Source organism: Lycorma delicatula, chromosome 8 (assembly GCF_047948215.1).
Source record: "Lycorma delicatula isolate Av1 chromosome 8, ASM4794821v1, whole genome shotgun sequence".
Taxonomy (NCBI): domain Eukaryota; kingdom Metazoa; phylum Arthropoda; class Insecta; order Hemiptera; family Fulgoridae; genus Lycorma; species Lycorma delicatula.
This window is the reverse complement of record NC_134462.1, coordinates 44,233,482-44,259,433: the sequence shown is the minus strand read 5'-3', so window position 1 is coordinate 44,259,433 and position 25,952 is coordinate 44,233,482. Positions and strand designations below refer to the sequence as shown.

The 25,952-nt window shown below is 27.9% G+C and overlaps 2 protein-coding genes across 2 annotated transcripts in view; both read right to left on the bottom strand.

The window, feature by feature from the left end:
- Not1 (CCR4-NOT transcription complex subunit 1) overlaps positions 1–15,326 on the bottom strand; it is a 143,798-nt gene extending 128,472 nt beyond the window's left edge. Inside the window, exons 1-3 of the mRNA XM_075374038.1 lie at positions 14,952–15,326; positions 8,181–8,390; positions 4,157–4,337 (exon numbers count right to left, since the gene is read on the bottom strand). Coding sequence (XP_075230153.1) covers positions 4,157–4,337; positions 8,181–8,390; positions 14,952–15,053 — 493 coding nt within the window. The 5' untranslated portion in view covers positions 15,054–15,326. The remainder of the gene's footprint in view (positions 1–4,156; positions 4,338–8,180; positions 8,391–14,951) is intronic.
- Positions 15,327–19,664: 4,338 nt separating this feature from the next.
- HBS1 (translation elongation factor EF-1alpha (GTPase) HBS1) overlaps positions 19,665–25,952 on the bottom strand; it is a 126,157-nt gene continuing 119,869 nt past the window's right edge. The window contains exons 13-14 of the mRNA XM_075373267.1: positions 22,781–23,026; positions 19,665–19,840 (exon numbers count right to left, since the gene is read on the bottom strand). Coding sequence (XP_075229382.1) covers positions 19,832–19,840; positions 22,781–23,026 — 255 coding nt within the window. The 3' untranslated portion in view covers positions 19,665–19,831. The remainder of the gene's footprint in view (positions 19,841–22,780; positions 23,027–25,952) is intronic.

Genomic DNA, 25,952 nt, shown 5'->3' with positions numbered 1-25,952 from the left:
ATTCACTGTAACACATGGATAGGACTGCTCAGGTAAATCTTGGATGCCAACAATTCAACTGACATGGATTTTTAAACATCCCATTGCTATTACTAACACACAAACCTTAATTTTGGAAATCAAACCAAACATTATTACTCTTAATATAAAAATATTTATTTGCTTGTCTGTAAGTGATTGATCCATGTAAAACAGCCCTACATGGATTTATTATAAATTTGCCTTATTATTAAGTAGCTTATGTGAATAAAAAAAGACCAAATTATCTTCTCTCTATTGTCATTGCTAATGACACCAAGCAATATATGTTTTATATTTCTAGGAATTACAATGAACATAAACATCAATGAAATACTTAAATCTCCAAAATAAATCATTTAACAGCCACTTAATTTCATAATTTAAAAAATCCAAAATAACTATTAGTTTTTTAAAAATTCCAAAATTCCATCATAAAGTTAGTGTAATTTGATTTCTTATGAAATTGATGTAATAAAAGACGTTAACTACACAATGGACAAAATTAAAATAAAGTATACCAACAAATCACCAACCCCAACTGAAGGGCAACTGCTATTCTGTGTACCTTAGTAAAGTAAGCAATATGAATATGAAGTTTTTACCAAACTTAAACTGTTTTTATACCTTATGATTTGTTATATTGGAGGTCGTTGAACAGATGAAACTATATATTATTCTTTAATCATGTGCTACTCTCATTTTCATAATTCTATTTGAATTTTTAATTTAATCTCAGTATTTTAATAAAGCACATTACTATATTAAAAAACTATAATTACCAAAAAAATTTTTAATTCCAAAATTTTTTTATATATTATGAGTTTAAACAGGCAAGAAAATGAATTCATAAAGATAACTTAAAACAATTTTTTCATCATCATCATTATTATTGGTTTTACATTCACAAATGCAAACATTATATGACAGTCAACAAAAAGTTTTGTTTTTTTAAGTATTTTCACTAATCACAACCATAATTTAAGGTTAGGTTTACTATAGTTTGGAAATCAATAGCATCACAAGTGTCTGTAGCTATGTTCTTTGTTGCAAAAAGTTCACAAATGTTATGTACGCACATACATCTTCAGTATAATTATCACTAGCAATAAATATACCTTATGGTCAAATATCCCTCTGCTGATGATTGATTGCATTTATTTGACTAACTGACTAAATAACGATAAACACTTTTTTAAATAACAATAAACATGAAACACGACAGTAAAAACATTGCGATTACTACGCGTGCAGTGTATACCTTGGCTGGTCCACATGTTGTACACCAAGCATTATTACTGTTGCCAACTGCCAGTCATTAAACAACTCGTACCCACGCGGAAGTGTAATTTGTGACTCTATACTTTCAGTTCTCACTTTTCTTTCCTGCAAACGAAAAACTCAACATGGTCATAGAGAAATGGCGAAAAATAGCCGTTACAGCTTTTCGCCATTGGGTGTTAAAAATGACATTATATGTGAGAAATGATGAATTCACAGGCATGAGATTATAACATTTTAAAGGGTTTGGGTGGGACAAGCAAAAAATGCTGTAATCAATGGAAATGAATATTTAGCAAAAAGAATGTTAAACAGTCAGGTCCTAATCTACTAGGATTTATAACATACTCTTGCATTACTATTCAGTCATAGACTGAAAATCGAACTCCAAAAAAGTAAAATGTGATCTGCATACAAAAGTTACAGAGTGAAACATTTTATTAAAAGTTTTATACAAAAACAGGAAATACAGAGTGAACCAGTTCATCTTTAAATTTGGCAATAATATTGATTTAAAATAAACCAATGAGAAAGTTTCAACTGAATAACCCCTACCAGAATATTATCCCAAAAAGTCAGCTAGATGGATAGCCACACAAACCAATTCTAAAATATTATCATTTTCATGTATACGATAAAACCTACAAAATTAATTAATCAACAGATGAAACTGTTACTTGATGGAAATACATCATAACAAAAAAAACATAAAATAAACAAAATATTTTATTTGATTTTCACAAAATTTATTTAAAAAATCACAATAGCTGTTTCGGTACACAGAAGCTTCCACAGATGTTATGAACAAAATACAAGATATATACCAAATACAGGCTTTATTAGTATAACAATAAATATAAAACACAACACTAAAAACATTGTGATTACTATGCATTAAGTGTATACCTTGGCTGGTCCACAAATTTTATTTTGTATAATATATCCTGTATTCTGTTTACAACACCTGATGAAGGTGCTGTGTACTGAAACAGCTATTGTAATTTTTTAAATAAGTATGGTGAAAATCAAACAACATATATTGTTTATTTTCTTTTGTTAACTTAACTTAATTGTAAACTTATAAATAGAGAGATTCTAAATCACATTGATTTTAACTAATCTGTTAAAACATGTGTGCGAGGCTACACTTATATTGTAATTATTAAAATTTGAGACTGTAAGATCAACAAAAAAAGAAAAAACTGATTACATATGAAATAGAAAACTATTTACTATAAAGAAATAAATTAAATTATAACACCTTATGATTGAAATGTGCTTACCTTAGTTGGAGCCTGCCCAATTAGTTTTACCTGCTCCAGAGAAGAGGACAGGCACTAATTTTTTTTTTTTCAATTACAATTACATCACTTGATTTTTAACACAAAATTAACACTCACTTTATGAATCAATAAAATATGAAGATGTTTGGAAATTTAAATGAGCTAACATAAAAAAAGACCCACTGAGGAAACTATTATCAAATGAGAAGTGTATAATTTTTACATAAATAACTACTTAAGAACAGCAGTGATTAAGAAAAAAACAACATAATCATCAATCAATTCCTTATTTATTATACTTTTTACACAAATAACTGTCAGACTATCAGCTCAACAAATGTTTAATTAAATAAACAGGTATAAGAAAACAAATGTAACATGTTAACAGTTCAAACAAAACTACATTGCATGTCTATATCATTGAAAGCTATAAAAGAGAATATTATTGGTAAAAATAATTTACCATAATTACTTTATTATCTTTTATCATTATATAGACTTTGCTTATCACTATCATTAAAACATAATACTAAGAGAAACTAATAATAACACTGGATGAGAACCACATATATACTTATAGTTGGAAGAGAAATTTATTTAAATAGAAAATCATAATTTCTAAAAGATAAAACCTTCTGATAAACTGCATACACTTTAACAAATAAAAAAATTAATTAAGATACTAAAATAAAAATAAAATCTGATTCAACACACACCTTTTCTTAAAAAATTAAATAAGATGCTAAACTAAAATTTACTTTCAAACGGCTGATGTTTCTAAGGTACAAAATACTATACATTTTACAGTCTAACTTCAAATGTAAAACTAATATCATAAGAATAAGAAAAAAGTGTTAGAAATAAAAACAAATTTCAAACTTAAATAAAATGATAGTTTAAGAAACATAAAATAACTCACTTTTAAAAATACAAATATTTACTACTCAATTATAAGCAGTAGAGAATTTACATGATAAAAGAAAAATTATAATATTCAAGAATTCTTTGGGCAGATTAAAATTATAGATATTTGATAAATTTTATAATAAATAAGAATAAAGTTTAAAATTTATTTTACAATAAAATGACAATGAACAAATGATGACTAAAATTATAATGATAAAATTAATCACTTTTGTTGATAAGAAAACAGTAGCAGAAATCTTCCAACTAAAGTTAAAGTTCACAATAAAGCTAAAGTTACATTAAGGCACATATCCTATGCATACACATTATTACAATAATAAAAAATAATTTTTTAAACTAATGTGTCTATTAGAAATAAAATGGTTATTTATATTACAGGGAAAGCATACAAAATATACTTGCTTATAAGTTTATTTAAAATGTTAATAACTATACTCCTGGAGGAAAAACCATTAACATTCCAAATATATAAACTACCAGCACAAAAAACACATCAGATTTCCATAACTGTTTTAAATAACTCCAAAAAATGAATTAAATAAAAACACAGAAAAACGTATGCCACTTCATACTGCAAACGCAAGAATTTTTACCAACAAAAATAAAAATAAAGCATGCAATAAATGTCTTAAAAAAACCATGCTTACCAGAGTTAATATATGCACGAATGAGGTCAGGTAATTTCTGTTTTACAAACTGAGTTGCAAAAACTGATAGCTCAGAATTGGATGAATGTAAAAGTGCGAATCCAAACACAACTTCTTGTACTGGTGTGAGTCTTAGTACTTTACTAAAAAGTGGTAGTAATTGACTGGATGGTTTCAAAGTCTGTGAATACAGTAAAATGTATATAGTATATACATTAATTATTATTAAAAACTACAGATATAATGGAGGTAAATTTAAAATACTTCATATTAACATTAACTTGAATTATGGTACTTCAAATAACAAATGGTATTAAAAAAGATTAAACAATAATTTATGTTTTTGGAAAAATGTAACTAATAATAAAAGTAAATATGTTATTCAATGCATTATTTCAACACAACATGACTAAAAAGTACACATTTTTCAAGTATTAATAAGTTTCTAATATGTTTTATTGAATTTACAATTGTATTTCACAATTTAAAAACAAGTTTTCATAATTTGTAAGAAAACTGGTCTTATTTTTGTGTTTCCAGGAAAAATGGAAATTATAAAAATTTCTGTAGTAATAAATGGATATACTTAATAAATTCTTGCTATTTCATAAGAGAACTAATAATCCTTATTACCTTTTCAAATTACAGTTACAAAATATACATACAATAAAATGATTTTTATATGAAAAACAATTTTGGGAAACGTTAAAAAGGTGAATGAGGAAAGAGCAATTAAAAAAATGATTAGTGATAACTAGAGAAGAGGTCAAAAGTTAGGCCAACAGCATAGGTACTTTTTATCAAATGGTAGAAGATATTGAAAAAAAAAATTGAAGAATTAACTACTGTAGGATACATGCAGTTGAGAAACGACAGAAAAAAATAAAAGACACTTGATATACTGCTAAACCCAAGAAAATTACGATTAAACTGATTAAAAAAAAAAGATAGTTTCCATGGTTTACACACTGCACCACAAAGAACATAATGGTGGTTTTACCAAACACAGGGCATCAAAGGAGACCACCATCCAAAAACATAGGGCATGAAGTAGGAATAAAATACAGAGCCAAAACGACTTAGTTTATTATTTTAGTTATTATTCTAACTTGGAATTACAATAGTAGTCCCTCAGGATTTTCCCCCTGATTTAGTAACATCAGGTTTCTTGACATCATTTATTAATTTGAACACATGGTACTCAAAAAGAAGACTACTGTTGCCCAGTTCAAAGAACATTTCAAATGGAAAATTTTTTTTTGTGAATTTACTTTCGACTTCCAAATAAGACCATCAATTAATTTTTTCGCACTTCTTTATAAATTATTATTTTTTTATAAAAATGCAGTGAAAAATTAAATTCAATAAATGAACAATAACAATAAAATGCCTAACAGCGGAATTAATCAATATATTTAAATTCCTTGAATTCTTATGTATAAAAAAAAGTAACTTAACTACCTGAGAGCATGAAATAAATAAACAATAAACGTAATAAAAAGCACATTGCTTTTTTCAAACTTTTTCTACTAATAAATTAACTAAACATGACAAAATTAAGATATTGAATCATAATACAAAACACAAAATAGATAATAATTTAGTTTATTCTAATTCTATATAAAGTATACAAAAGACTTTGTATTTTTCATGGAAACAATAGTAGTAGTTCTTTTCATGGCCACAAACATGAATGTCGTGGTGACTAACAAATTTTAACATTGCATAATCCAGTAAGGTTTTTAACTTATTTTAAAATTTTAAAAGACCAAAATAAGCAATTCTATCAATAGCAGAACCTATTTGCAATATGTTAATTCAACAGTAATAATGAACTTCCACAAATCAGTTGAACTTATAAAGAATCAAATCTCTATTATCATATTATTATATTACATGTAAATAGGGAAAAGTATTTTTAATTATGACAAAATTGTAAAATCAAAATAATAACAGAATGGTACAATGTGTTACAATATAATTAATCTTATTAACAATGTTCTAGATTCAAATTTCAGTAAGGCAATTTCAGGATTCATTTTTCATTGGTTACAAATACATCGTATTCATAAGAATATGATATATTTTAAACATTTTTTTTTATGTGTAGGCACAAGAAAAAAAATTAGCTACCGCCACATATTTTCTTTTTACATTAAATACTTTCACTTTCATGGTATATTATTTATTTATTTCAAAAAATCACAAAATTTATAAGATAATTAAAACACTAATTTGTTAAATAGAAACAAGTAAGCAATAATAAAATAATACTATAAATATAAAACATAAAACAATAAAACTATAAAGCACGAAATTCTTAAAATAAAATCATCAAACAAAAGCTAAGTTATCGATTGCCAAATTCTACCATCTACATTGATAGATAAAATAATAATAGAAAATTCAAAAGGCTCCAAAACAGGCTGTCAAATATAGACAAGATTTTTCAAAGGCAGAAAAATGAAGACAGAGAAAATTGGCAAAAGGGTCAATCTATTTGAAGTGTCCCAAAAAAACATAAGCTGATTGCTTGACCAATTAAAAATAAATATTGAAACGCCCATTTGTTTCCTACATGTTGAATTATTTTATTTTAATTTTTTTAAAGCAGTTTACCTGTGGCGCCATTTTTTTAATAATGGTGCACAACCTATTCTTCTTATTGTAAGGGTTTACGAAAAAAAAATCAGAACTAAAAAACTACTGGTCCAGTGGTTTATTTACCTATCTCTCTTCTTTCTATGAGAAAATTACCAATATAGTTGAACATGAAAAACTGTGAAATTTCACTTTTCGTCATTTTTTCAAGAGGCAGGGATGGCATACACAGTTTGAATTATTTTTTTATATGTTGGTATATGTTAGCAGTTTTACCATAAATAATATTAATGGTGATACACTTACCCCTAAATTTTTATGAATTTTTGAAAACTAATTGTTTTAAAAAACATTCAGATTTTGGCTTCAAATAAATGTGATGGGCTGGGGATAAAAATCTCAAATTTGCACAACTTGCAGTGTATTTGTAGATGTTGACGGCAAATAAAAACGTTTCTTGTGTACTGTACTAATAAAAAAAGTTATAACCTCTCAAAAATCCAGAAAATCTTGTTAATAGCGATACCATTTTGACTCGCTAAATAAGTGCTCCAAGGGAGTTCTTGTCTTCTTTGCACTTTACATATTTTGCATAATTTTTATAATTAGCCCCTATATTGTTGAAGTTTACATTTTCTTATATATGTTTAGATATATATATATATATTTTTTTTTTAAGAAAAAAGGGTGCTTTCCTTTTTGAATTTAGTGACCGAGAAACTACTGTGACTGGTAGTATGTATTACAAAACATTAAAAAATCTTGAAGAGTTAAAAAACAAACCAACATGGGTTGCCATCCTGCAGGATTTTGTTTTCATAAAACAATGCACACACGGCAAATCAGACATAAGGGCAAATGGAAAACTTTTTGTTGCAAAATCTTCAGTCATCCGTCCTATAGCTCCCAATGATTATTTCCTTTTTCTTCACCTTAAACAGTGCCTTGCATCAAAAAAGGTTGACACTGAAGACAAAATGATATTGCCATTATTGTGTGATTTAAATCAATAGCAGTGGAATTTCTTGTAGGAGTGAAGAAACTAATGAAACGCTAAGAAAAATATGTTGAAGTTGAAGGCAGCTTAATAAAAGCTAAAATTTTTTTTATATAAAAATAGTAAATAAATATAATTTTTATGCATAAGCAATAAAGTTTGTGAATATTTTTCAATTTTGTTTTTATTTCGAAATGGATTTTACTTTAAAACACACCTTGTACAAATGTGTTAAAGAAGAGTAATATAACCCCAATAACCATACTAACATAAATATAGACATTAAATATAAATAGCAAGTTGTGGAATCAATATCATATGTACATTATGTACCTTACATATTGATATACTTTATAAACACACATACCCACAACCACCCACACACACACACATATATATATATATAGATAAATAAATTATATGCACCTTTTGATGGTATAAAGGATTATCGATAGCGAATACAAGATTTGAGACTAGAGCAGGTTTGGCGAGAAGTGCGACACACTCTTGACTCAAAAGCTGTATCTGGCAGATGTCCTTACCAGTATTTTTAAGGCCTTCTGGACTTAAGTCAAGATGTGACAGCAAACAACGCAACAGATGTCTGTCTGCTTCAAGTCCGTGTAATCCTACCAACTGAAAAAATTAACAATGGAATTAATTTTTAATAAGACAAAACAATTAACATACAAATTTTTTTTAGTATTCAACTACTTCACTTGCTTAATATACATTCTAAATAATAACCTAATGAATTGAGAGAACCTTTTCATATTAATTTTACTTGAATAAAATTTTGACTGACAATATCAAACCATAAATCTTTATGTTACATTACTTCAACAAACAAATACTGAACAAAGTAGGACTCTTCTCATTTTATTATTTTTAATAAAATGAATTATTAAGCACATATGAGAAATATTCAACTTAACATAATCTTTGTAAAATATATCCTCTGATATAAAAAAGCCGCATTAGATTAGGAAAATTCCAGTCAGCTACTTTGACATTGTTACACAACTTGTTTGATTATGCCAAGCCAGTACAAACACAACTATTAATTATGCATCAAGTTATATATTTTTTGATTGATTGCTTAATGCAGAAAATATGTACAAATTTTGTAGATAATCCTACACAGGTAAGTTTTATGAATATTTTTTTAATAATGTATTTTTTTTAATACATAAGTATAATTTTACACTTTACAAACAGCTTTTAATATTAAAACGTATTAAATATTAAATAAAAAATTATTTTATACATTATCACTACTTAATCAATAATCCATACAATGAACATTATCCATATTCACAATTTATTTAATCTGTTTCAAATTACACATTGTAATTTTGTTGTATATAAACATTTAAGTATCTTATAATAAAATTAATACAGGAACTAACACAATGCAATAATCGTATCCTGTTTATGCTGATTAAGAATAGTATCTATGATTACGTTTTTTTCTAATTAGAATGTCTTTCAGAAACATGAGTCATAACAGTAGTCAGTTTTGTTCCGACAACATTATTTAAATAAAAGTAAACAATTTAATGGAAATAACTATTTTATACAATTAAATTATTATTTAATTATTAATCTACACATAACGCTGTATTAATTACTATCATTCAAATAAATTGCCTGTGAATAATGAGATGAGTACTAAACTTAACAGCAAATTATTACAATCTGGCATTATATTTTTATGAATTTCTTTCTAATTCCTAAATCTAGGTTAAATATTAGACATATTACCATTTTGAATATAAGTTATCCTGATTTGTACCAGTATACGTTTGGTATCTTCCTTTAATGAGCATCATTCAAAAACATATCAAAATTATATTCTGCTATTTTAATATTTAAATCCTCATTAATTCCTTCCAAATAAAATTTTATTATAATTATAATGATTGATCAACTCACTTTTAAAAAAAAATTAAAAAATGATTCGTTCAGTAAGTACAATGCACCTAATGGGAGATGTAACAAAATCTTTATTTTTGGAATACCTGTGGTACAACAGGGATCTGCATCATTTGTCATTAACTGTTTTTTTCTCATTTTTTAATATAGGCTAATTTTTACATTAACAAATATGATAAACAGCTCACAAATATTTTTACCAGGAATTATTATAAAATACAACTGAAAACATAATAATCTAGTATTCTTTCTTAAGCAGACGTAAGTATAGGTCAATAGTACAGTAATAAATAGAATTAGTTTTACACTACATAAAATATTTATGAACAATAAATATTTTTGCAATAAAAATAAATCAATTATGTTAAGACCCTTCAAGTGTCCCTTTAGTTTTAGTAACAAATGAAAATCACTAGCAGTCAAGTCTACATGGTGAATGAGGTGACTGAAAAACCTAGATACTGAAGTGAATCTGTAGTTGTTGCACTAGTGTGAGATCTAATTTTCTTACGCTGAAAATGTGTTTCATTTCTTATTCCAATCTACTTAATTCTTATCTTTTATGAAATTCTAGTTTCAATGTTGTCAGGATTTACTAATGTACTTTTTCAATAAAATCTTCAAGAACATGCTCAGAATTTCAGAAAGCACTCAAAATGATCTTCCCAGCAGAAGCTAGAGTTTTGAATTCTTTGGCTGAGATTATTCCTTACTGTGATATTCCACAGACTGACTTTTGTTCTCAAAATGATGGACTCGACTCGAGTTTCATCACTTGTAATGACATTTAAAAATCAATTTCTTTTTGTTTGATGTAACAATTTTAAGGACCTATTTTACAATGTAAGTTTGATAAACAAATCACTTGCAGTCAAAAGCCATCCACTTAATGGTTTGCCATTCAAATCTGTCTGTCTCTTCACCATTTTTAAAGTGCCTGACTGTACTAGCATCAACATTTGTCACCATATACAACTTACATTCAACTGTAAATTTGAAGTCTGTAAATTTCAAAATGCAATTACAGTACAAGATTGAACTGAAAGCATCTGTGTTGATTAGTATATGATGGAAGGGAGGTTAGGGGCACATATGCAACTAGACAGGGAAGATTTTATGCAGATATAACTACTGAAACTAAAAATATTACAGTAAAGGCAAAATTTTTCACTGCACTTCTGTAAAAATTAAGTTTTAGACTAGGAAAAAGTATTAATTTAATTAAGAATTAATTAAATTTTGTAAAGAAAAACATTTTGTAGATTAAATAACTTTTCATGAAAAATATTGTTTCAGAAAGTTCACTAAGAATCAATAATTATATTTAATGTGTAGTTGGTTTGGTAGTATTTGATAATTTCTTGTAATACCCGACAGTTCTTCTGCCTGATTTTAAAGAAGATACTATTACTTTCCTGGGAATATGGCTAGAATAGCTATATTAAAGAGTATGATAATCATGTCAAACAGGGTACCAAGATTTTTGAAAATCTTTTTTAAGTTCCACTTTGTTCATCTAGACAAAAAAAAAATATATATATAAATATATATATATATGTGTGTGTGTGTGTGTGTGTGTGTTTCACATTGCTTTTGACCTGTATCTCAGGACTGACCTAACCGATTTTCTTCAGATTTGGTTAAATATTTGTACATAATTTATACACCATATTAACACCACATACATCATATTAATTTCTTTTTTCAAAATTCATCAACAGGGAGGGGAAAATAGCACATGCGGACCAATATCGAGTTTCTTCAGAGGCATTTTATAGAAAACTTCATTAAAGCAAATTTGTTATGTACAATGCACATAAAAATAAAAAACCTTTTTTTTTAAAAATCAACCCAATCAAATTTTTTCAAAATTTTGTCATACACTTTAATAGAATGAGCAGTTTTTAAGATGAATTAGAAAGGAAAGAATCTAAGCATTAACTCATTTATTTTCCAATATTCTCTCATCATTATTTCAAAAGCCTTCACAGTTGTTATTCTGGCTTTTAGCTTCTTTTGCAAAATAAATTGTTACACTTTGTATAAATATTTTTAAGAATTTCTTATTTATTTCCACAGGTTGGCTTCTTCGTTAAATGGTCACCTATTATTTAACTAAGACATGGAGGAACAACTTCATCAGATCATGACCACATTTGATGTTGAGTAATCTGCATTTTTTTAGTCATATCTTTCTTGCATTGAAAAATTTTTTTTAAAAATATTGTATAATATAATTGTACACTATAGAAAAACATATCCTGACTGTAATCAAATAATTAGAAGCTAAATAATGTAATTACATAAAGTACATATAAAACTGAGCATTTGTTTATTTATAAAACTTATTTTTTCAAATTAAGTGATAAATACATAAATCAAAGAATTTTATTAATACTTCATGTTATCTTAACCCCAGTCAATTTAAGTAAATCAATATATTTCATTCCTGTCTTCTAGATTAAACTTATCAGTTAAACTTAAAAATTAAGATCGTCATGTCATTTTTCTTTATAAAAAGCCCCTCTATAGGCTGAATGGTGTCTGCATTCTAGTAGGTTTTATTTATATACATGCAACAATACATATATATCTTTCAGAAGACAAGAAAATACTGCCTTATTATTTTTCTAGGACAACAGGCTTGTTTGTTTTTTTATCATGGATGGCATTTCCATTACATAAATTAACAATGCATGCCTTGCATCTCGCATCATATCCAACAATAACCACCAGTCATTGGTACTGACAAAATATGATAAAAAGGTAAATAGAGTCAAAGGTTCTAAGGTTCAAATCCCATAAATGTTAGTTGCTTTTAAACAAATTTGAATAATAGACAGTGGATGCCGATGTACTTTGGTGATTGGGGTTCAATTAACTACATGTCTCAGGGATAGTCAGCCTGAGTCTGTACAAGACTCATTTACAGGTCATATATATTCTTACATCATTGGGGCATCAAGGGGGGGGGGGGTTACTTACTATTAGCTGTACAGATTGCAACATACACATTAGGAAAATAAATATCTGTTAATGTAATCAGAAACTGATCCTAATGCAAAAACTTAAAAAAGGCAAATTAGTTTTATTTCACAATAAAAGAACCATCACAACAGCTTACATTTCTTCAATTTAATAATTTAAATTTAATCAAGTTTTATTGTAGCATAAATATTAACTAAAAATTTAAACATTTTGTGAGAGGAAAAGCAAATAGAATGTTTTACAAATTAAATATGGACAGGGTAATCAACCAACAGTCTGAGTCTGGACTTCATGTACTATCAGAATGCATTACTAATGGATTACAATGTGATAAAAATAAACATGTAGAAAAAATATATCCAAAATTTATTTAAATTCTAAGATCCAGAAATTATAAACAAAAAGAAAGCAAAAAAGTTACATGTGTCTGCAGAGAATTTGATTAACCTTGTAAAAACATCACAATAATCCAATAAATGTACCCATTTTTTATTGCAGTACAATATTAAAATAATACAAAGAATGACTATTACAATGTACAATGGTACTAGGTAAGATTTTGAACCGTGAATGAATATGTTATGTTTAAAAGCTACTTAATACATGTGTATTAAGTTTAATAAATACAGAGCAAATTCTGTGGTACCATAAATTAATAGGTAAAAAATTAATGATTTGATTGTTACTATTTAAACTACCAATGCTCAATCCCTACAAAGGTCAGATATCAAGAGAGAAATTCTAGTTTTTAAAGAAAACTTAAAAACAAATTGCATTAAAACTATTACAATATCTAAAAAAAACTAAAATGATAAAAGGTTAAATTAAAACTATTTAATACTAAAATGTAATTAATTATACTTTAAAATTTTACTAATATAATATTAAAATTGTAATAGTTTTTTTTAAAATTAAATAAAAACCAGTTTTAAAAAATCCAACAGAGATTTGCTATCATGACTAATTAAATCAGGACAGTAAAAATTGTAATCCCACATATACTGATTGCATAAACTACTTTGCAGCAAAATATAGTATATAAAATAAATCAATCAATCCTATTAAAAACATTAATTTTGAATATTCACGTAATTAATGTTCATTCACAATATGTTAATTTATCAAGGTATTTTATTATCTTTTTTAAGAAGTAATAAACAAGTTATATTTCAAGCAGATCAATCCTGTTTTAATTGCATAACCAGATAAATAATTAATTTATCTTTTCTTCAATTTAATAAATACAATGTAACAAACAAAAACCCAATGTATGAAACAAAACAAACACCAAAAAATTTATAAAAGTATAATTAATATTTATAAAATACTTACAAAAACAAAGGAACAGGTATAGAATATTTTTTATAACTAAAAATAAAACAAAGGAATCTCACAACATGGAACTTAAAATAAAATTTATAATAATTACTGTAATTAAACAAAGGATAAAAACAGTCCATCCAAAAATAAAATATAATATAGAATTATTACATGCATGATAATTACAATTTTAATTAATCACTATAATTCAAACTTTTTTAACAATTAAATTAAACCTCAGGAAGAATGTACAGTAAAATATTTTAAAAGAAAGCACCTCAATAAACATAAGGAAATAATTATAATAGTAACAAATTTATAAACAAGTTATCATAACCTTAATATTCTAAGCTGTTTCGAAGCAGATTTAGAACAATATTTTTAAGATGTTTAAAAGTATAAAATAATAATTGTAAAATTAAAAGTAAATTACAACAATTTTAGTTAATCTGGTAAGATCAAATGGTAAGGTTGTTGTAAATGCATGTAGTGGCCTGCATTAATGCTCATTATCAAGTTATGTATCAGCCACTCAGAATTAAAACATAACCTTTTTTTTTTTAAAAAAAAAAATAGTAATAAAAAAACCAATAAGAGAAATACAGCCAAATTAATACAATAGCCGGAATAAACTAACTTAATTTGTTAAAATAATACTTGCTAGCAGCAAACTAAAGAAACGGTTTGCCAACATAAATGAACAATAAACACACAATTACGTTATTATTTTCCATAAAGCAAGAGCACTTTAAACCAAAAGCAAATTTCAACTTAAAATTACGTACATAAAAGTGCCAATAACAACAACAGATTATGCAAATAAATATCAACGCAATATCAGTTAATTACACAAATAAAGTAAACGCAACAGGAAAAACAATCAGCTACTGTACCTCCTGATACGTAGATACAATAAAATGAGTCAAAAAATTGAATTAAGATAAGAATACTTACATGAGATATTTCCTGTACACTTGTTTTATAATTTTTCTTCGATAAATTAGCAACCAAATAACTTATTTGTGACAAAGTAAAAGACAACGAGTCCAGGTTCATAGTTCCATGAATACGGCCTCGAAAGCTTCAAACTTGTTTGAAGCTTTCTTCGGTATCCACGAAATGCTTCCCTGGCAAAACTGATTAATAAAGGATAAATAACTATAATATAAATTAATGTTTAAGTCCAACATCGGGATGAATATTTTTGACACCAATTTCAGATTAACATCATAACAGTAAATAAGCTGTACACAAAACTACACTAAATTTCACAGCAGTCCACTTCATTCTACTCCTTTTGGTAACTTTCTTCTTCTTCACTGTTGGGAATTTCCGGATCAAGCAGGCAGAATTTGTTAAATTTTTTTTGTTTAAATAGTGGAAGTGTCCACGAAGTTTAGAAAAAAAAATCACTTTTAACCTATTCACTTATTCCTTTAAACAAATAGAAAATAAAACATTCCATGATTAAATATGCTTTTAGTAATTCTATATTGGTAGTGGCCTATATACTTATTAATATGACATACAGAACAGAGTTGGCTTAAATCTGTCTATATAAATGTCAGAAAAGTATTTAGATCAAGATAATGAAATTGATAACAGCATTTTTTTAACAAAGTCATCGTGGTAATTGTACATATGATTTTAATAATATGAAGTGTGGGTTACTTTTTTATTTTAGCGACAGTCAAAACTATTATTTGATTCGTTCTTCGTGAACTACATATAACACAAATAGTTTAGAAGTTTGGCTCAAATGCTTTGCAATGAAAATACGAAAAATGTTTTTACTGGACTACATTCTGCATTCTTAGTCACGCTACGGTGTTTTAGCTTCTTAAGTGGTTCTCTAATTAAATGTTTTTAAATCAGTAAGCAACGCCGTCAAATTCGTACTCTGGAAATATAGTGCAGTAATATTTGTTACCATATTTCATAATTAAAATTCTGTGTATTAGACCAATTTTAAATATATTATACAGTTTAATTTACTGCTCAATAAAAACACATATAAAGTACTTTACTTTTTCCTGTTTAGCCTCCGGTAATTACCTTTCAGATAATACTTCAGAGGATGATATGTATGAGTGTAGTCTTGTACAGTCTCAGTTCGACCATTCCTGAGATGTGTGGTTAATTGAAACCCAACCACCAAAGAACACCGGATGCACGATCTAGTATTCACATATAAAATATTGTTTTTTTGTAACGTCACATCATGTTTAGATTACAACTGCGAAACGTTCAGTCATTATGTTACTTTCCGTTAGCTATCAATAGAATATCTCCAAAATTACCATAACTAATACGATTTTGAAATAGAGCTTAGTAGCCGTTTGCAAGATATGGTTGGGTCTCCAAACTTTTAAGTTTTAATTTAGATGTAGAATTCAGTAATTCAAAGTCAACTAACACCCAGATGAAAATACACAATCAAACCAAAATATCCGGCATGAGTATTTTGCGTCATTAAATTATAATTTATTTCTTTTGAACCATTTTGTTGCAGCGTCTTACTGCAAACCAACTTCCAAAGTTACCATTTTCTGGGAACTGTTTCAAATCGCAAAGGTTATCTGTTCTCGACAAATAACAAAAATTAACTCATGATCAGTCTGATGACTGACTTGTTAAACGAGGCGCATAACGTCAAAAACCGAAACATCCTTAAATGATTAAGTACCTCCTACAAGAAACTGCGCAACACACAATGAGGAGTAAATTTCAATGAAATTAAAATCATGTAAATTTTTACAGGTGAGCTACAACGGCTCGAACGCAATTTCAGGTTAATCGCGTTCTCACGCTATTCAGCAAGTGGCTTAAAATTAACTGAGGTTATTATTGAAGTCAAGATTGACTGGAATAGAAATTAAAAAAATTCTTAAATGTTTAGTTCTTAGTTTGAAATTCGGAATCAGTTGCAATGATATTGTTAAAATGTTCAATTGCAAATTAACTGTTGAAAGTTGCAGTTGTAGGTCCCAAAACAGTAAAATGTTTTATTTATTAGTCAAATAAGGACATAACCTAAATTTATTTATCGTTTTAAAGAAATAAAAAATTACATCAGTATGGTATTTGCTGATCGGCAGTTACGATTAATTTAATGTTCTGTTTTTATATTCTACGAATTTGCTAAGTTTGAGCAGTAAACTAAAATGAAATAAGATTTATTATTTTACAAATGACAGGTGCAATAAATAAATTCTCAAACTTTTTGTTTTGTTTGAACTACATCTTATCAGACTGATAAGATGTAGTTCATTTCTAAACCATTTTGTGGTAAACAGAGAGCGTATATTATAATGTTGTTACTATTTTATATTAAATATTCAAATAAATAATATTTTTATTACTTTTATAATTACCATTTTCCATTAAGTAGTAATGGATTTTATTAATTTTTTTTAAAATCCTGGCCAGGTTTGGCATTTTTCATATCCTAAAGTATTTATCTTTTAAGTAATTTGATACAAATCTGCCATTAAAAGATAAAATAAATAGATTGATTAATCTCTTTTAATTTGTAGAATATTAATACACATAACTGTAAGTAAACTTGCCAGATTTGGTGATAATTTGAGGTAAAAATCTTAGGATTTTCGTGAATAAAATAACAATTAAGGTATTAATCAAGCCTCATCATCTTCTCTTATTACTCCAGTATTGGTATTCACCATCTCTTATGGAACACCTCTTCTACACAATTTTTAATAGTCTCTCCATTCTTCTAAAGGGTCTCTTGGATGCTGTTCTCCTCACATGTACAAACCAACTTAATCTACTTTACAAGTATACAAGGTTGCTGAAATGTAATGCACACTGAAACAATTTGAGAACAAAATGTCACACAAATTGATATGTGCTGCCATTTTGTGGATTCATTCCCATACTATTAACACTCCAAAACTCATTGACCCCTCTTTTTCTGTCAGTCATTATTATAGAGTTGAGGACAGCTGCTAGGTCAATGTGTTTTAAACAGAATGTAGTGATTGAATTTTTAACAGCAGAAAAATTAAACACTAGTGACATTCATTGTCAACTTATGGTGATGAAAATTTTGATTGAATATTATGAATAGGTGAGAATAAAATTTTGTGCATCACAAGCTGGTAAAGCAAATATTGAGGATGAACCTCTTAGTAATCAACCAGTTTTTGTGACTAATGAGCACTAAAAGGAGATGGATGAATTTATTCAAAATGATCATTAAAACACTTTAGGAGACATGTAAGCTATATTCGACAATCCACATAGCTCAAATTTTGCAATATAATAATGCTTGAACACACACACATTGCATGCAACCACTGAGGCTCTTGTGAAGTTTAAATTTGAGCTTATTCCAACCACCCTATACTAATCAGATTTGGCATCCTGGTATTTTCACTTTTTTCCACAATGAAAGGGAGATATGTGAATTATTTCACCATGGATGATCAACTAAAGGATTCAATGAGATCGTGGATCAAGGAAAAACAGCCAGTATTATTCATTAATGCAATGAAAAAACTGGTTCACTGATGAGAGAAATGTTTAGCTGTAAATGGTGACTACATGAAAAAATAAATGTAAGGATTTGTAGCAAATAAATTATACTTTGATACCAAATTTATGAGTTTAGAGTAGTGTGCATTATATTTCAGCCACCCCTTGTATTTTTACATTCAACATGTTCCTTACATCACAGTTTCTCATTCTATTCCTCTTTGTTTAGCACACTAATTATCTTATAAACTCCATTCTCTTACTTGAACTCTATTCCACTAAGTTTTTAAATAATTTATGCTCTTTTAGATATTACCATGTCTTTGCCACTTAACTAACTGTAAACACAAAACATTGTGTACATATTAGCATATTTGCCATCTATGGAATCATCCTATAGCTATAACAAATGCTTTACTTCTGTAAAAGTCTTACTTTCTTTCCCAAATCAAGAGATCCTATGGCTTGAAATTCATTCCCCCTGAACATTTACTTTAACATTTTCTGTTATAATTTACATTATTCTTTTAAACAAAATCGGTAACACATTTCCTTTCACTAATTTCATACCTATGTAAGCTATTGTCTTAATTTCACACTAACCCAATTCTGTTGTTGCTTATATGCTCTAAGCTGGAAAACTAACATTCAACGGAAGATAAAAAAGTAAAATTAAAAAAAAAAAATTTAACAGAACATTTAAAAAAATCATTAATATTCAACCTCATGGAGTGATATTATGAGAACATTTGTTGGAACTTTTCCTCAAAATAAACACTAATTTAAATTAACAGGCTTGAATTAGAGTACTGAATGTATAAAAGATATACTGTAAATAAATCTGCATTAATTGTTTTTGCTTAGTCTTCTGGACATAAGTACTTTTCCCCAAAAAGTTACTTGATGAAAGTTGGACTGAAATTGATCAAACTAGGTTTTGATACATAGTTGAACAAACAAATACACTGATCAAGCATCTCTCACGTGATGAACATTAATAACTATAAAAATCAATATATCTGTCTATTCACTATTCATGACTTTATATATATATGAATTCAATTACTTCTATTGTAAGTTGTCAAAATAAATAAAACCTTCTAGTTGAGTTATATGTCAATTCTGAAAAAAAATAAGAAAGGAGAAGTTACAGATTTAATTAAACTATAATCAGATTTAATCATCAGCAGTCTTTATTTATGTTGTTAAACAGATACAATATTCATAAATATAAATAAAATAATGTTACTGTAGATTTTTTTTATTTGTAAATAACAGTTGATGGTTATTTAACTTCATTTTTTCAAGAAGACGTGTTGAGATTTACAGATGTGTTTTTACATTATCTGGAAAAAATAATCAATTATTAGTATAAAAAAAACCACATAAAAAAAATTATGGGCTTCTCAATCATATATTATAAATTAATTACTGTGCATTACCACACACAATATGAATTCATAAATAAAACTATATTATTAAAATAATTTTATTTTTTAGTCAAAATGTGTTTCATTATTTATTTATAATAATATTCTTTGCTGACAAGGATTTTGAAGAATTATTTTTCTTGCCAGGAAGGTGTGAAAATTAACCAAAAGTGTGATAAAAAATAAAGAAAATTTTAATTTTTACCAAAAATAATCAACTTATTCTTCTGTAATAATACGAGGGTTATTTTTTTCAAGGTCCATTCAGTTACAAAATTAAAAAATTTTTTATTTGTAAAAAGTACTTACATACGCTATTTCTCTGCATAGTCGCCACTCCGATTTAGACATTTGTCGTAGCATGGTACCAACTTTCCAATACCCTCGTCATTAGAACGGAGCCACCTGTGTTTTCAGCCATGTTTCTATGCTGGTTTGCAGCTTGATGGATGTGCCAAAATGTTGTCCTCCTAGCTAGCGTTTCATGTGAGCAAACACTTCCCAACGAAAACGCTGCAGGAGCTTCTTTGTTACAGCTGCAGTGTGCAGCCTGAACACCTGCATCATGAACATCTGTATGTCCTGCTTTAAAGTTCCTGCACCATTGTCGTACTTTGCTGTCACTCATTGAAGTTTCATCATACACATTACTTATTCATCAATGAATTTAAGCTGGATTACACCCCTCAGCCTGAAGAAATCGAATTACCGCACGCACTTCACACTTGGTGGGAGATGCTATTGTTGTAAACATGTTTACCTGCTAGCTGTGTTCAGAACTAAACGAAGTGACACGGTGTGATTGAAGGCCATACTAGAGACGCTGCACAACACATATGCGCAATGATTCATCTGATTTTTGCGCGGGTTTTCATTTCGTGACTAAACAGACCTTGAAAAAAAAATAATCCTTGTATATTCTACTTTCTCTCCCTTCAAAATAGTTCCTCAGAGAGCAAAATACGTATGTAAGCATTTCTTTCACCCTCAAAACATTTGTGAAAAGCACTTTTTGGAATAGCTTAAGTTCACTTTTTTCATTTATTGCTGCAAATTGTTGTCTGTTTAATGTTCTCTTAATCAATGGTAAAAAGAATAAGGTCCCAGGGTGCCATGTCTGAAGAGTACTATGGAATCAATGTGGGTTATTTTTTACAAAATAATCAACAAATTATAGCAACTTAGTTAAGTGTGAACTGGGGTGTTATTGTAGTACAAAATTCAGGAATTGTTTTTCTAAATTTCTATAGTTTTTATCTGGCTGACTCACTAAATTGTGTAAAACAAGTTAGTAATACTATTATTTTACATAAAAACTTGTGGTAAGAATTTATAATGGATAATGCCATTGTAATAAAAAAAATAAATACACAATAAGGAGAATCTTAACATTTGATTGAACTAGGCATATGCTTTATTTCAGTCTTGATTCTTCAGAAAGCTTTCATTGGGATAACTGGAACTTTGTTTAAATATCATAATCATACATCCATTTTCATTAATAGTTAGTAATTAATTCAAAGTCATCAGCACAGTGTCAGCTAAAAATTGTTTGGTATGATGTTGCTTTTGATGAAGATTCAATAATTTTGAAACAAATTCTGCGGCTACTAGTTTAAAATGTCAGTCAAAATTGTTTCATATAAGTCATAAGATATTCCTACCACCTCTTCAGTAACATTTCTAATAGTGATTTGATTATTATTAATCAAAATTAGCTTTATTTTGTCAATAATTTTATCAGTTTTTGTTATGTTAGGACTCCTAATCCTTTTTTTGTTTTCAATGTCTTCACAGCCTTCTTGAAACCATTTGTACCGCTCATAATTTTTCATGTCAATGTAAGATCCTTACCAAAAACCTTTCACTGCAGTTGATTCTATTTTTAATGAAAATTTAATGCTCTCTAATTTATAAACAAAATAAATCAACACTAATAATAAAATACATCCTAATTACTCAGCTACCAAACTTGGACATGTCTAATATGGCTGAAAATATTGATATACATTACAGACAGAGCAGGCATTACAAAGGAACAAGATAATTTGGTTGTAAAGACATATAGCACAGAATTGCAAATATTTCTGTTATGTTCAAATTTGGTTAATTTACTCAGAATCAATCATTTTACACAATTTACACATTACAATAATGAATAACAGAACTGTGGAACAGCTAATATAAAGGAATAATTTTTTTATGTTGACATATCTTGGATGAATAAATGCGATCTTTCTTCATAAGCATGCAGTAATTTGACATCTCCATTGAATCAACTGAATTGACATGACAATAGCCTCTGGGCCAAGCAGATGGATTGCATGACAGGTATATATCACTCTTGATAAGGTTCTAGTTTATTGCTCTAGGCTCTTACAAAGGCTCTATAGTAGTTATTATCTTGACCTTACTAAATGAAAAGCAACCTAAAAAACATACTTATAAAATATACAGATAATCAACAATGATAGTCATTGCATTTACATTGCCAGTACTATATATAGTTTCTTCACAGTATCTTAAACCAACCAATGCCACATTGCAAAGCCATTACATACAAGTAAATTCAATACTCTTATAAAATCAATATACAATTTTTCAATTTTTTTTAATGAAAACTGCAGAAAAGACACAATTACGCTGAACCAACTGTGTTAAATATCTTTTGATAACATATCTTTTACAGTTAAAATTTTCTGTCTGTAACAAAGAAGCTACTGCAGAAGGAATAATGTGATTTGGTTTATGAAGTATAAAGAATGATAAATATTAAGTTTACATAACATTTCTGTCAACTAAATCACATATTTGCATCTTCATGCATGAGTGTACTAATACATAAATATACTTTACCTTAGTAACAAGGCCAGCTGCGATAGTGACACCAGATACACGTAACATAAATCTTCCAAGCTCTTTAACATCTCTATACAATTCTATACATACAGGACGACTGATTTCAATAATAACCAGTGCTGTAGAATTCTTCTGTAAACATCGTGGTTTCTGTTTTACAACTTCACCTGTACTTTTATGCAACTGAGCAATCAATCTAGATATAAATGCTGGCTCCACTAATGACTGCTGATGTAAAATAACCTAAGTAACACAATATAAATAAAATCTTTTCTGTTGATTGGACCATCATAATTTTTATGAGTCAGAATATCTGATTTATGTCATATGTATTCTAATACAATAAGTTTATAATTTATGTTTGTTACAACAGCATGAATGTTACACAGTTTCAGCCAGAAAATATGAAACATAATATGCTACATGCCTAAAACACTGATTTCTGTGTTCCTTTTTACAACAGTAACTACAACTCTAATTTATTGTTCTTCATATCATATAAATGATATCTAAACATAGCTAACATTTAATTGACCATCATTCAGACTATAGAAGTAGTATCAGTGTTCTACTGTTTAGAGAGCCCTTATACAGCATTGGCTTTTCATTCTTTTCTATTTCCAGCTGATCTTTTTATATGAACATAACTTCTATCTTAAGATCATCAAGCAGTTTCCACCTTTGATTTCTCTCCCTCTCTTACCATTCACTGTACCATCTAAGACAACCTTTAACAAACAGTCCTCTGTAATATATGTCCACTCTAGTTTGTTTATCCAATCCAGACTAAAGTAGCAAAGCAAAAAGTGACTGATAGTGAGGATCAAAGTGGTTGCATTATGATAGAAGTGAATATTACCCAAAATTACTCAAAATGTAAACATAAGAAATTCTTTTTACCAAAATGTTATAGAATTATTGAATATTAATTTTGTACAGCCAGGATTGTTGGCTAAAATACAACAGCTAAGGAAACATTTTCTGTAAAAATGAAAATAAATGGCTAAAAAAATAATAATCATTATGATAAAGTGTAATAATATTTCTAAGTTATTTAACATTGTATTTCCTTAAAAAACATCTGTATTAAAATTGAAAAATGTTTGCAATGCTTCATTTTAAGTTTTGTTTTTATTTTAAGTATTGAATGGGTTATTTTTAACAGTATATAAAATTTATTAATTTTTGTGAGTAACAAATTAATTACATTTAATCTAAGTGGTGTAAACAAACTATGTGGCGGAGTAGTAGCTTTTAATCTTCATCCAGAAGGTTCTGGGTTTGAATCCTGGTTTTATGTAACAACTTCCATATTTTATACCTTCTAATAGGCATCCAGTTGTAAAAGGTTTGCCTAGCACCAGAAAAAAAAACTAAAAAATAGTAAATTTTTTTATTGCAAATGGCATGATTAAAATTCATTAAAAATACTTTTAGAACAGTGTTAATTAAGACAACAGATGGAATATGGTAAATACAGAATATAAATGTTGTTTCAACTTAACTTATGGTGTTTTACAGTTGCATGTCAGCAGGCTTCACAATTTGTCTACATTTTCAATGTTAACAGTGTATCTTTTATGACTGCATAAGATCACTTCTCAGTCCACTATCCAAGTATCGTTGATGGGACTATTTGGGCCTTGGGGTCCTCCCAGTACTTTTTCACACATTCCAATCTTTGTGTCCTATCTTTTTCTTTTTCCTGTTTAGCCTCCTGTAACTACCGTTTAGATAATACTTCAGAGGATGAATGAGGATGATATGTATGAGTGTGAATGAAGTGTAGTCTTGTACATTCTCAGTTCGTACCTGAGATGTGTGGTTAATTGAAACCCAACCAACAAAGAACACTGGTATCCACGATCTAGTATTCAAATCCGTGTAAAAATAACTGGCTTTACTAGGACTTGAATGCTGGAACTCTCGACTTCCAAATCAGCTGATTTGGGAAGATGCGTTCACCACTAGATCAACCCGGTGGGTTTTGTGTCCTATTTAGCGTTGAAAATGTTCACGTTGTGAGTTTTTTTCTTGTGAGCAAGAAGTGAGTGTTTTTGTTCTTTATTTTCTTATTTAATTTTATTTTGTCTGTGGTGTCTTCTGGTGTAAGACCAATTTCCTTCAGATCTTCTCTTATTTTTCTGATCCATCTGTATTCTGTTTTGGTGTTTTTCACGTTGAGATTGTACTGTACTAGCTGTTTCAGAAGTCTTGAATTTTGCATCCTCATGATATATCCAAAGAATACTAGTCTCTTCTTACGCATGGTATCAGTGATGGGTTCTAACTCTTTGTACACGACTTTGTTGGGCACAATCCACCTCTGCCTGTCTTTCTGGTACTTTTATTAATGCAGGTTCTTCCAATTCTTCTTTTAATTTTCTGGAGTCTGTCTGTCTGATTGTTCGTTCAGATGTAATAGTGTTTCTTCTGCACAAGTGGCTTATGGTTTTATAACTGTGCTGTAGTACCTTATTTTTGCATTTATTGAGACATTTTTTATTGTAAGTGTATCAGGTTAATTTTTGAGCTTTAGCTAGTTTGTTTTTTATTTGAATCAAGGGTTTTTTCATTTAGGTTGTTTGTTATTATTTCTCCTCTCTAAGGTATTTAAATTGGGTTACTATTTTGATTTTATTGGAGTTTATGTTTAATTCTTTTAATCGTGTTGGTTTTTGGGGCATAATTTCTGTCTTTTAGAATTATATTTTGAGGCCAATTTTATTTACAGTGTATTATGTTTGATAGAGGATATAATTTTATTTTTTGGATAATTTGTTTAATATTCATTGTATTTCTCTATTTAACACAATCCTGCTCATTACAGAAACTTTTTTCAGCTCTGTGAAATTCTTAAGTTAAACTAAATTTTTTGTATTTGCAACAAAGACTACAGTAAAGGCTAAAAGAATAATATTATACAACAAAAAATAAAAAAAAAAAATACATTTTTCCATCATACAACACCACTATGAGTTTATAAACAAAGGCACGCATAAAACATCTAACTATGAGAATGTATTCTGATTCAATTAGAAGTTAAAATAAGAAAGTAGGCTGAAAAGTATTGTACATGCTTAAATATTTTACAAATTAAAAAAAAACAATTAAAATAAAAAAAAATTTCAATAGTTTTATTCTATTTTTTTCATTCATTGTAATGAGT